The sequence below is a fragment of the Littorina saxatilis genome, linkage group LG8 (assembly GCF_037325665.1).
Source record: "Littorina saxatilis isolate snail1 linkage group LG8, US_GU_Lsax_2.0, whole genome shotgun sequence".
In the NCBI taxonomy this organism is placed as follows: domain Eukaryota; kingdom Metazoa; phylum Mollusca; class Gastropoda; order Littorinimorpha; family Littorinidae; genus Littorina; species Littorina saxatilis.
Window position 1 is genome coordinate 10,422,116 of NC_090252.1, and position 12,876 is coordinate 10,434,991.

The 12,876-nt window shown below is 40.4% G+C and overlaps 2 protein-coding genes across 2 annotated transcripts in view; both read right to left on the reverse strand.

Moving 5' to 3' along the window:
- LOC138972755 (hexokinase type 2-like) overlaps positions 1-12,876 on the reverse strand; it is a 289,080-nt gene that overhangs the window by 189,327 nt on the left and 86,877 nt on the right. The gene's annotated exons all lie outside the window — the stretch shown is intronic.
- Positions 1,112-11,074, reverse strand: LOC138972754 (hexokinase type 2-like). The gene is made up of 8 exons (XM_070345426.1): positions 10,861-11,074; positions 8,356-8,571; positions 7,774-7,953; positions 6,800-6,909; positions 5,837-5,995; positions 5,294-5,433; positions 3,929-4,071; positions 1,112-2,693 (listed from the first exon to the last, which is right to left on the reverse strand). Exons 1-8 carry the CDS (start codon positions 11,026-11,028, stop codon positions 2,595-2,597), a joined length of 1,215 nt encoding a protein of 404 aa, XP_070201527.1. The 5' UTR covers positions 11,029-11,074; the 3' UTR covers positions 1,112-2,594.

A 12,876-nucleotide genomic window follows, 5' to 3' on the forward strand; every position in this document is an offset into this window, starting at 1 on the left:
TGGGACCTACACTATTACTATAAAATGGGGGTCTTATAAATGTATCAAGCATCAAATAATTGGTTTTAGATGTGCTACAACCTATAGAAGAATGATTGTGGCCGGTAGTTGAAGATGAATCTGTAGGATTATTGCGGACAAGTTAAAACAAATCGTATTAGTGACACGTTTAAGTTTCTTCGCCTAAGGTTTGGAATTATTTAAAACTGTGACACCAATGTCGAACACGGGGTTGGTAAAGGGGGTGGGATGGAGGTACAGATCCTGAGAGCATTCTTGTGCACATGCATGCCTGTGTTTAACAAAATTAAATCCTTTATGGAGAGGATTTGAAGGTGTTATAATCGATGTAGCTCAGTCGGTAGCGCGCTGGATTTGTATCCAGTTGGCCGCTGTCAGCGTGAGTTCGTCCCCACGTTCGGCGAGAGATTTATTTATCAGAGTCAACTTTGTGTGCAGACTCTCCTCGGTGTCCGAACACCCCCGTGTGTACACGCAAGCACAAGACCAAGTGCGCACGAAAAAATCCTGTAATCCATGTCAGAGTTCGGTGGGTTATAGAAACACGAAAATACCCAGCATGCTTCCTCCAAAAACGGCGTATGGCTGCCTAAATGGCGGGGTAAAAAACGGTCATACACGTAAAATTTCACTCGTGCAAAAAACACGAGTGTACGTGGGAGTTTCAGCCCACGAACGCAGAAGAAGAAGAAGAAGAATTTTCAACTACGCATGTTTGCTCCAATTACATGAATGTCAGAGTCCATTTTCTTAAACTCATCAAGTATGCTAACACTGGCAGTCATATTTGGCTGAACATAAATCTATGATTGTCTGAAAGCAGAACTGGAAGATTGTAATGTCCTTTGGGGTTAATTACAAATTCTTTAATTCTGGTCAACATTTATTTTCTTTCACATTATTTTAACACAATCATTAAAATGAAGGCTACAGATAAATGAGTATCCCTTAAACACTCGTGTCAACAAGTTGAGCAACCCTGGCTTTTATTTAAAACTTAATCAAAGTGTATCGTACTGCTAGAACACATTCATTCTTGATGAAAGTAATCCGATAGAGGGTTCTATTTTAATCAACCAACACAGGTTACTTAATGCTGTAATAGAGCGTTTAATCATTCTCAAGAAAATAATATCCCAAATGATGACTTTCAACTTGACGAACAGGGCACACAACATATCCGACACTGTCCTGTTCATCAGTTTTTGGCATTCATAAATAAAAAAAAGTATGCAGTGTGTCTTCCAAAGTGCTCTCATTGCGCTGAGCAGTAGTTGTTACCTCCCTTGAATCCCGCGTCTGCTTCCTCCTTTGACAGTGCTTTGTACTGCGGACTTCCTGGCAGCCACTGGCCTGAGGATCTAGCACGGCCACCAACATCGAACGCAGAAGAAGAAGAAGAAGACAGTGCTTTGTGAGTATGGTTTTGAAGTGAATGTCATGCATGCCTTGTTGGGTGACAAACCAACACCAACTTCTTGCGTGTGAAGGTTGCCAGAAGAGGTTCATGGGGGCCCACGATGCTCCTGTCTTGTTCTCTGTGTATCGTTGTCAAAGCGACTTTTCTCAGGCACCAGGTCTCAAATGCCTGGACTCTTCGTTCATCGACCAGCAGTGTCGATGTCTCGCAGCCGTATATTATAGCAGAATGGAGACGACAGTTGACCTGAAGTGGTTGTGTTTTATTTGGAAGCTGATGCTGCTCTTCTATGCCATATTTAGCCTGGCTATCGCTGCAGTGGCTGTGGCGATGTGTATGCAGATGTCTACCGAGCAGCTGCCGTCTTTTGACAGGATCGCTCCAAGGTTCTTGAAACTTAACATTTCTTTCAGTCGTTCACCGTACATGCTGTTGGTGGTGGCACTGGCGGTGTTTGGGCTGTTGACCATGCCGTTAGAATTTCCTCTGCTGACCTCCATCCCACACACGTTTGCTCTTGCAGCTCTTGTCTAGTATGTGACAAACGATAATTACCCAAACTTGGCATCTTTCCAAAGTGACCCACGTCTGGTCTTGCACAGAAAGATCAACTTATGAGAAGCGGAAGAGACATCCTTTTGACACGTACCATTGATAAAGCTTAGTATTCAATCTAAATGAATAACTGTTTTAATACAAGTTTACTTAACTTCTGACATTGAGTTGAAGGTTTGATTTAATCTGTTAAAATTTAATTATCCTGGTATCAATGATGTTAAATTAGAAGTCACCCTAAATCCTCAATGATGTTGTTTTCCGTCAAATCTGCACCATTCTTTAGTAATGTTTACATGTTACAAAGCAATGATGCAACTGCCAGTTTAGTTTAAGTCACGTATGAATGTCTTCCGCGAATCACTCACTGATATTTTTCTGTGTGTCCATACTCATATTACTTTATCTATTCACCTGACCAGACACAGTGAAGGTAACTAATTAGCTCGATACATGCACGCATCCGAATATGATCAACTCAGGTTTGACCTTGAAAGAAAACAGTTTTCCAGGCTGAAACTTGTGGGAAATTGTACATCTGTGTACTACTTGAGCCTCCTCAAAGAAACAAAGGGGAAATGCTTCAGTCGTGTTCTTGTCAAGTATCAGCAGCAGCTGCGTTCTGCTTAGACAGTGCAGCGGCCGCCATGCGTACTGCCCCAATACAGCCTCCACTGAAGGATGATACCAGGTAGAACTGCAAAAGAGAACATGTTGGTTTTAGTATTGTATTGAATACAAATACAACAGGAAGGAACGGGGGAGATGGAAGGAAGGTTTCTGAAGCTAAGTTGATTTCTTTATTAATTGTTAGTACACTATTACATAAAACGTTGTCACCCTGAAAAACCAGTTAACCAAACCAACGCTTGTTTCATGAGAGTCATTGCAAGTACAGTAAAGTACCTTGTAAGCGCCCACCCCCCCTGTGCACGAATTCCGACCCAAAGTAGGGGGTGGGCGCTTACTAGGTACTACACCCTATGCACGAGCAGTTTTCAGTAAGAAATGTGATCTTTGATCTCTTCGTAATCATATCTTCTTTCTTTTTTCATCTTCCATTGTTTTTCTTGTTCGTATTGTCATTAGAAGAGTTTAGGGAGACAAATGTCGTCGCATCCTTTTCTTGTCTATTTTACTTGGCCAAAGACTGTTTTCGGCAGAAAGAGAGAGAGAGAGAGAGAGAGAGAGAGAGAGAGAGAGAGAGAGAGAGAGAGAGAGAGAGAGAGAGAGAGAGAAAGAGAGACAGAGAGAGAGAGAGAGAGAGAGAAATCAGAGAGAGAGATCACAGAGAGAGATCACAGAGAGAGAGAGAGAGATCACAGAGGGAGAGAGAGAGATCAGAGAGAGAGAGAGAGAGAAATCAGAGAGAGAGAGATCAGAGAGAGAGAGAGAGAGAGAGAGAGAGAGAGAGAGAGAGAGAGAGAGAGAGAGAGAGAGAGAGAGAGAGAGAGAGAGAGAGAGCTTCTTCTTTTCCTTTCCGGCCTGGTGACGTAACAGGGTATCGCGATTCTCTCGCCATTCTCGTATCCTTTTTCTATCTACCCCAAACTCACTTGTTGTTTGCGACACATTTCCATTGGCGTTATTAATCAAATAGTCAAGAGCTGACAGCTTAAATGCAACGGTGTACGATTTGATCCGCGGCATCTTGTAATCATTGACTTGCAGGCGTTTGATAGGGTTTGCAAGAGCGGAGGGAAATCATTCACAAAACTAGCAGATCAAGTGCGGAATTTTTATTACCCCTGATTTCAATGGTGCAAAGTGGGGGGTGGCCGCTTACAAGGTACTATACCCTATGCACGGTTTTGGACTAAAAGTGGGGGGTGGGCGCTTACTCGATACTGGGCGCTTACAAGGTACTTTACGGTACAACCATTCGAAGACGATGTAAAAATTATTCATATCTGTTAAATTGTATGTGCTTACCTTGTCCCTAAGTGCTGGCTTGACAAGCTCCTGTGTCTTGCTGTACATCACGTCGTGGAAACGCGGAATTTGTCTGTAAAGTTCTCCATCAACCACGATCACGATTTCAGGCTGATTCAGGCGATTAATGAGAGTTGCAAGACCTGCAAATAGAACAAATGATGATGATTCCCTGACACAAACAAGTCAGGGACATAGCACTTCCCATGACTTAGCAGTTTTTGTCAACCCCTACCAACACAAAATGTTATAAAATCATGAGTCCATGAAATGTCCAAAATGTTTATTGCGGAGCCGCTTCGATCCCGTTAGTGTCATTTAGCTGAGACCCATTAGTTTAGACGCCCTCAGAAAAGATAATGCATAACATTTCCGGAGGAAAAGGAATGTGCAAACTGACTTAAAATGTCTTCCATTATCTTTGTCTAGCACAACACATACTACCAAGCATCCTGAACTCAGGTTTAAAAATAGGTCTCATTTTTATCCCTGACATTATGCTCTGAGTTTCCTAAAATATTTAGGAAAACATACTAGAGCTTTTCGTAATGTGTTATTGATATAAGCAGATTTGCGATCGTCGATAATAATTGTTCATGGTGTTGTGTAATTTTTAAATTACAAATGAATTGATTTGTAAGACAGTTTCAAGCGAGCTATTTTTTCGCGGCTGTATTTACTGTGCAAACAACTCTAAATATGGCAAAAGTGTCACGTGATAATCAACCGTTTGGTTTCGGCGTTCGCTGAAGCAGACGATTTTTTCTGTAGTGTTGCAACCATATATTACGGTCTCCTTCCGGCAGCAGTCTTAAAATTTCGACTTGTTTTGACCTTAGAACGATGTCTTTATCATAACTGTGAAGAACAGAACGGAGATCACTGTCGAAGTCGGCCAATCTGCAATTATTTTCGTCTCGCAAACAACATATGGGAGATAACTTGTTTTGATAGATTCGCGTAGGAGTTTCGCGTCCGGTCAGAGAGATAACTGGCGATCGCCGTTGAGCGATGTAATCAGAATTACTATCAAGCTGACTAGTACACTACATGCACAAAGAACGGTTCAGAAAATGCATTTGCCGTATGCCATCTTTCCACATAACATGCAAATTGAAATGCAAATCGTTTGCTCTGTTATTCCGTTGCAGAATCATTTTGAAACAAGTGTTGAGATAATCAGCTAGAACAGATCAACTAGAAGGACAACAATATATAGGTTGAATTCCAAATGTGACAATAAAATAAACACCTTTTGTATTTTGTCATTGTCTGACTGACGCAAATTGACCAAAGCGTTCCAGTTGTCATAGTACCGATATCATTTATCGCGCTTGCGTCTCTAGAAAGAACACAGTATCTTACTTGCAGCTGCTAATGAGGCTGCTCGCTCCGTAACAAGCCTGCAGATGTACTTCACAGTCTTGAGATCTTCGTCCGTGGGGTTCATCACTCCTAAAGTTATCAATATGTCTGCCGTCTCCACGGAGTTTTTGCTCATATCTCTGAAACAAATTAATGTTTGAGTTTAATTGAACGAAAGCACTCTGATATTGAAGAGAATGAGAAGGTATAGAGCGGAGCAGCAGGGTGATAATGTTGTTGTTGGTGATGATGATGATGATGATGATGATGATGATGATGATGATGATGATGATGGTGATGATGATGGTGATGATTATCAAACGATGCTTATAACGGTGACGATGATGATGATGATGATGATGATGATGATGATGATGATGCTGGGGATGATGATAAAGAAGAACAAGAACGAGAACAAGAACAAGAACAAGAAATGGAAGTAAAAGCGTTCAACCCCTCCTTCTCAGCATCCCTTTCGCCATCCACAACCCCCCCCCCCCCTACAAAAATAACCACAACAATGAAGAGAAAAAATATCCTTACTTGTCAATTGTTGCAACATGGTTTGCAGTGAAGACACCTTCCTTAAAAAGATTCGTGTTTTCAGATGCATCGGTCAATACCAGTTGATCCTTTCTCAGATCCTTCAGAGCCAGTCTCACGATTTCTCCAATATACGTCCAGCTCGCCATCTTTTCCAGGCTGAAATATGATTGTAAACTGTTACCCACTAAATAAAGTTGCATTAACCGATGTCAACATATTAAGTCCATATAAAGCCTAAAAGAATTAAACTGAACACATTTAATTATTTTTCACCACAGCTGTGGATGACCAAACTACTTTCATGCGTGTCTTTACCAAATGTGCACATAGTAAATGCAAATTCCTGAGGCCCTGCATGGGAAGTAAATAGACGTAGCATTGAGTCCAAAAACAAGAACGCATGCTATAACCGCACAAAGAGTGTACCCCCGGACTTTCTATATAAATGGGGCACTGCCGGCAAGCCTCGACCCCCGTAAGTGCACCATTAAACAAAGAGAGTCTCTCCGGATTTGCAATGTGAGTTAAAAATGAAACATTGTGTAATATATATAAGGTACACATAATTATTAGACAATATGACAATGCAAGGTAGACAAAGCACCCGTTGCAACAAGTTGTTATATTACATCAGCTAATTATATATCAACAACACTCACACCGGCACGGTTGGCCTAGTGGTAAGGCGTCCGCCCCGTGATCGGGAGGTCGTGGGTTCAAACCCCGGCCGGGTCATACCTAAGACTTTAAAATTGGCAATCTAGTGGCTGCTCCGCCTGGCGTCTGGCATTATGGGGTTAGTGCTAGAACTGGTAGGTCCGGTGTCAGAATAATGTGACTGGGTGAGACATGAAGCCTGTGCTGCGACTTCTGTCTTGTGTGTGGCGCACGTTAAATGTCAAAGCAGCACCGCCCTGGCTGGGCGTTGAGCAAACAAACAAACAAACAAATAACACTCACATCTGACTTCCAGGTTTTTTAGATGTGTTATCCAGTTCTGTGTCATAAGCAGTTCTGAGGAAATCCAGAGAGCCGTTCTCTCCCAGTGCCCCGAGCTCTGTGTTGTAGATCTGTGACAAGTGAGTGTAAATACAATGAGTTTTTCATCCACATTTTAAATACCGCAACAATGGCAAATGTATGATAACCTCTCCTTTGCAGAACTTAAATACACCATTCCACCCTTTGAATGCATTTGGGGAGCGAGTATGGGAATTCGCAGGGATTGTAATGATGTTGCATTTGTTTGGGCTGCTTTGTTAAAAATAATTATGTACAATATCTTCAATTCAGGCTATGAGGTTCTTTACTCAAAATACGATCACAATTTTAGATTTATAAAACATGAAAATCCATGTAAAATGTTTCAGTTTTTGTTATGGCCACGCCCGGATCACAGATTGCTCTCTTATAATGTAATTCAACACACACTAAAATCCAAGTCACAACACACATATTCTTGAATGATTTGATTTAAATCATAGTCTGATTGATTCTGGGCTGTTGTTGCTTATCATTTAGAGTCTTTGGAATATGTTTCTGTGTTTTATTATAACTTTAGAAACTAAGCAAGAGAGGAGTTATTTTGACCCTACCTTGTTCTGACGTCTCTTAAAGCAACACATACTGATTAAACATTCTGGATCAATCCCAACGTTAGTGTTAAAAACAAACAAGGTTTTACGCGAGAAGCTTTGTTTCATTATTGACTTATTAAATATTACTTTGGCAGCAAGAAAAAACACGCTGTTTACTATATTTTGCTAGAGGACACATAGGCCTATGTGCACATGACACGCGGGTCTATATTTTCACAAAGTGAACACATTTCGGAGTTTCACTCAGACAACACAACAATACCAACCACACCTTCCAACCCATTAAACCGTAAATCACACCCACACAAAAATAGTATCAAGATCACGAAGCCTTACCTCTAAGGACCCTTTGCCTTCAGCACCGCCAGTTTCTTCTTTTTGATGTTTGTCAACATAGCAGGCGTTAAATCCGTTGCCAACAACAAGACTTATCATGCATCTTGGATTGTGGCAAACCGCAGATATCAGTGTATTAACAGCACTATTGACAATGGCCACAACCTTCAGCTTCAAGTCCTGCTTGTGGAAAAAAGGGAAAAAAACAATTCAAATTCATTTAAGCAATGAAATAATTCCCTAACACAAAGGATGCTGATAGAGAGAGAGAGAGAGAGAGAGAGAGAGAGAGAGAGAGAGAGAGAGAGAGAGAGAGAGTGTGTGTGTGTGTGTGTGTGTGTATGTGGGTGTGGGTGTGTTTGCGTGCGTGTTTGTGTGTGTGTGTGTGTGTTTGCGTACATGCGTGCATGTGTGTGTGTGTGTGTGTGTGTGTGCGTGTGTGTGTGTGTGTGTGTGTGTGTGTGTGTGTGTGTGTGTGTGTGTGCGTTGTGTTCGTGTGTGTGTAAGTGTGCGTTTCTTTGTGTGTTTCTTAAAATGATATAGGTGTAATTCATTTATGTATGTCTGAAATGGTGTTCTCACGGTTTTTCTCCGTATGGACTTCTGGAGCAGCTCATTGAGATCTTGGTCGACAACCCCTTCACAGCTGAACTCTTTGGTCCACTTGGCAATATTCGCTTTATCAATAGTCTTGTGATGACAAGGGAAATGGACGACGAGCACTGACTTCAATTGCTTATCAGACTTTTGTTGGACCCTTACAAACCGGCTGATGGCTGACACGATTAAATCAAATATCTGATGAAAAAAAGAAATGTTCCATGCTTTGATTCTTTCAAAGTAGCAAAAGGTTTCTAGCATTCGGAAGATTAGGATTTTGCGTTACACAGCATAGTCCCCTGAATAGGTCACCTACCAGTATTGCTTAGATATATCAATGTCTAGTAATAGCTCATTCGTTGTTAGAACTTGTCTATTTATTATGTGGTATGATTTTTGTTCTAACAATAACACAAATGGAAGCTATCGCTCATCAAAGTGGGCACATGTGACCAACAACAATGACTAAATGGCCCCTGACATTATTAAAAACATCTCCAATGTTCTCTCATTCTGAGGGACAATGACCTAGTTCACAATGTGTGCGACATTTGTTGGTGCTAGTAATTGCCCACTCAGCATGAAGGCAGACCATACAATTATGCTGAGCATTGTCAATTATATACCTGCTTTCACGGAAGCAGTCAACCCTACTAAAGGTCATGCGTATGTGTACCTCCACACTGCCTCTCCCTGTGTTATCGTATTTGATTACATAAGCAGCGTATAAGTAATGATTATTATCGTTTGTCTCGTATTTTACATGTTAACGAATTACTGCCTTCCATAAAAAAAATTGTTACATTTACCTGAATTTACATGTTGCATGTCTTAGACTTGATGCTCTCTTCCTATGCGCTTTCGTCCTAGTCTCTCCTTGTGGTTGTTAGTACTTTCTTCCTCCTCCCCCTCCCTTTTCTTTTTATCTTCTGTAGATTCCTTTGTTCCTAGTTAGCTCCCCATCCCCATTCTTTCAATTTGTTCCTCTGGTTTATTGTTGTTATGTCCACCATTACGAAAATGTGTGTAATTTAGTACTGTTCTGGTCACGTGATATAAGCATTTGCTTGAGTGCGTGTCCTAGTTGTGTGTTTTGAACTGTTCATGCGAAGAAATCCTGAATAAAACTTTGTTTAAACCAAAGGTCATGTCTGAAACAGAAATCTATTCAAATCTTTCTAATGTTTCACTCCAAGCCAAAATGAGTCCCTGATTATGTATATAATTATGGTCAATGTGCCCAAAACACACACCATTAACTACTAGCTGTAGAAACAGCTATGGCAGTTGATGTCTGCATTATCAACAATTGTTGTTTCAGCATCATAGCAATTATGCAGACAAAGGACATTCATTTCTAACAGTTTTATCAAGCATTTCTTGCTTGAAAGATGCTGACCAATAAGCAAGACTGGCATTCAAGGAGCCCAGAGAGACAAGGGGAAAGCAGACACTAGGTCTGAATGAGCAACCGGGTCATTCCTACTAGCCTTAAGGATATCAGCCTTGCTGCGTGCGGAAAGGTCACGTGAACGAGCATGTACATTTATTTCATGCAAGATGTTTGTGTGATTATATATGAACGTATTTACATTAGCATAAGCACACACGCTCCTAGGACTTGTTTAAAGATTGATATCAACTAATGGGGTTATGTACATTGACTTTTCAACCTCTTTTGCCTGTACACATTATTTGGCTTGTCATTAACCTAATAACGTCGGGATCATGATTCTACTTGATATAGCCATAAATTCACTTTATTTTTTTGCAAAATGTTGTAGCTCAACCGTGTCCATTGATAGTAAAATGAGTTTGAAAATACTATTAGTTTCTTTAAATGTAAGTCACTGAAAAATCAGCCAGAAGATTTGTTTTAAAATCTTAATTATGTCATATTTGTTTTTATACATGTAGCTTGGACAATATTACTTTATACCATGTTATAAAGTCTTGCACCAAATTCAAGGTGACTCTGGTCCAAAAACAACCCATGGCTATTGACCTTTCAGCTCATTGATATTGACATCAGACCTAAAAAAGGAACGTATGGCCACTAGTTCCATATATTACGATACTTTTTTTTAACAACACAAGCTTTATTACATTAAAATACCTCACTGATACAAGCACACATTTTGCTGGCTCTGTTCGCACATTCTGTAACTGTGACCTCGCTGAATGAATACCTCTCTTAACAGAAGCATTGATTTTCAGATAACCGGGCTTCATTTGTTGTTAAAGATTGAGGCACAACCTGTTGTTGAAAAAAGTGATATGCTTTCCATACTTTTGTAGGTCAAGCGCCGATGTGACAATACCACTATTTAACCTACCAAAGGCAACCCTAAATCTTCTCTCTACACATGTTTCGAACTTTTCATCGAGGGAACTGGCATGGCATACCACCATCATATCACATCACACTAGCAAGTATAGCAGGTAAGGCCTTGTAATTACCAGCGCAAGTGTCACTGACTTAATTACCTCCTCGCCTGTAGCTTTCTTCATCGCAGGGTCCAACGGGTAGCTGACAGAAGGGATCTTGACGCCATGTTTTCGTAACTGTATGTCGGACACCTTGACACATGTGCTTCCCAAGTCCACCATCAAATAATCGCCAAGACCTGAGATGAAAATAAGCATTTTTAGCATTTGACGATGTTTAAGTCTATTATCTCTATATTTTCATCATGTGCGTTCGATGAATACTGCATGTCAGGGCCACACTTATCCATCACACTACTGTAAGCATTATCTTTGTGAAGCTGTTTGCTGATGACACAGCCCTTATTGCATACACGGAACTTTTTTGTAAAGACGTCCACATAATTATTGTGGTTTTGAGGTGAGCCTCAAAAAGACTGAGTTCTTCCACTTATTGGCACCTTGAGCCAGCTACCACCCTCCCACCATCTCCATCGGAGCAGAAGGTAGTTCGACAGTTTACCTACCTGGGCTACTAGTATTTACAAAACAGGACGACATCTAACTTGCCAAGGCAAACAGTGCATTCGAAAGACACTACACGTGCGTCTGAAACAACAACCTTACGAAAGCTACCTCCTCCGTTATGATGCAAGTTCAGGGTATCGCCACCACATCCATCTTCTTGAGCGTGTCTATTAACACTATAACTCCCCGCCATCTTCCTGATCCACATCCATTGGTATGTCTTCATCATAGAAACCAAAGTTCTCAAAAAACACTGTTTTTGTTTTGATTTATTGGACCTATACGATAATCATGTGGGATGAATTAAGCCCAAGTCAAATCAAACCCTTAAATTTGTTATTAATGCATAACTTTGGCTATGTGAAGTCCGAATAATCATGTTTGTATATTTCATCATAGAAACCGAAGTTCTCAAAACAACACTGTTTTTGTTTTGATTGATATTGGACCTATACAATAATTATGTGGGATGAATTAACCCCAAGTCAAATCAAACCCTTATATTTGTAATTAATGCACAACTTTGGCTGTGTGAAGTCAGGTTAATTATGTTAGTACTCATACAAGAGTAAGTAAGGAAAGGAATCCGAAATAATACGTATGCAGTTATCTATTACAACAATTTGGTTGTTACCTTACTTCATTTATCAGCTTATACATCATACATTGGTCGCCATTTGTCCTTGCAAAAGTATACGATAGGAGCAATACTTTCGTTCATGTATCAGAACATTTACAATTGTTGTTGCAAGGATTTATAGTCATAATTAAACATTTACAATTATGTATTTACACTAACCGCCTTGGCAAGTAGCAGGGACTGTCACCTATTGCCCGAAAAAAGTGTGACTTGCTGTCACCACCATGCATAAAGCAGTTAACTTACAGTAAAAAATCAGAGTCAAACTGCTTTCATAAATGTACCAGGGATTCAATTCAAATATTAACAAATGCACACACATACAGACTTCAAACAATTAGCCACTACAGACGCTTAAACACAATTAATAACAATACACTCATTTGGCTACCAGCTTCTGTTTAAGAAAATGTGTATTGCAATCCGATCATTCGCTATTAACAACCCACCTAATTCATCTGGCATTGAACAGTAAACAGGATACATCTTGACGTCTGCCTCAGCTCGTGTGGTTTCGTTGAGACCTTTAATCATTTCTTGATCCAGTATGTCCATCATTACCTTCAAGGTTTGTGTGGTCAGCTCGAACGGTTTTAAGCGCCGCTTTATCTGCAAACCAGAGAAACAAATTACAGAGGCAGAATGCATGGCACTGGTTTTTCTTTCAGATAGACTATGCGCAGATTACCATGCAATGTTTAAGATCGTTCAGACATAACACCATCACAATGTTGAAAAACAAAATCGTTTAAATCGGTACTCACCAACACAAGAACATCACACACATGGTCACGTATTTGCTTATGAAGGCTTCTTCCAGACAGCAAATACAAAGGGGAAAAAAAAGCAAAAGCAGCACAACACCATAAAGGGGTTTTACAAGATGTAGGGAAACATGATGGGAAAAA

Excerpts from the sequence above, each read along its gene's own strand:
- LOC138972754 (XM_070345426.1), bottom strand. The coding sequence starts at position 11,028 with ATGCTAAAAATGCTTATTTTCATCTCAGGTCTTGGCGATTATTTGATG. Across the intron at positions 8,572-10,860 it reads AGAAAGCTACAGGCGAGGAG|ATATTTGATTTAATCGTGTC; the intron begins GTAATTAAGTCA and ends TTTTTTCATCAG. Across the intron at positions 5,996-6,799 it reads AAAAAACCTGGAAGTCAGAT|CCTGGAAAAGATGGCGAGCT; the intron begins GTGAGTGTTATT and ends ATCATATTTCAG.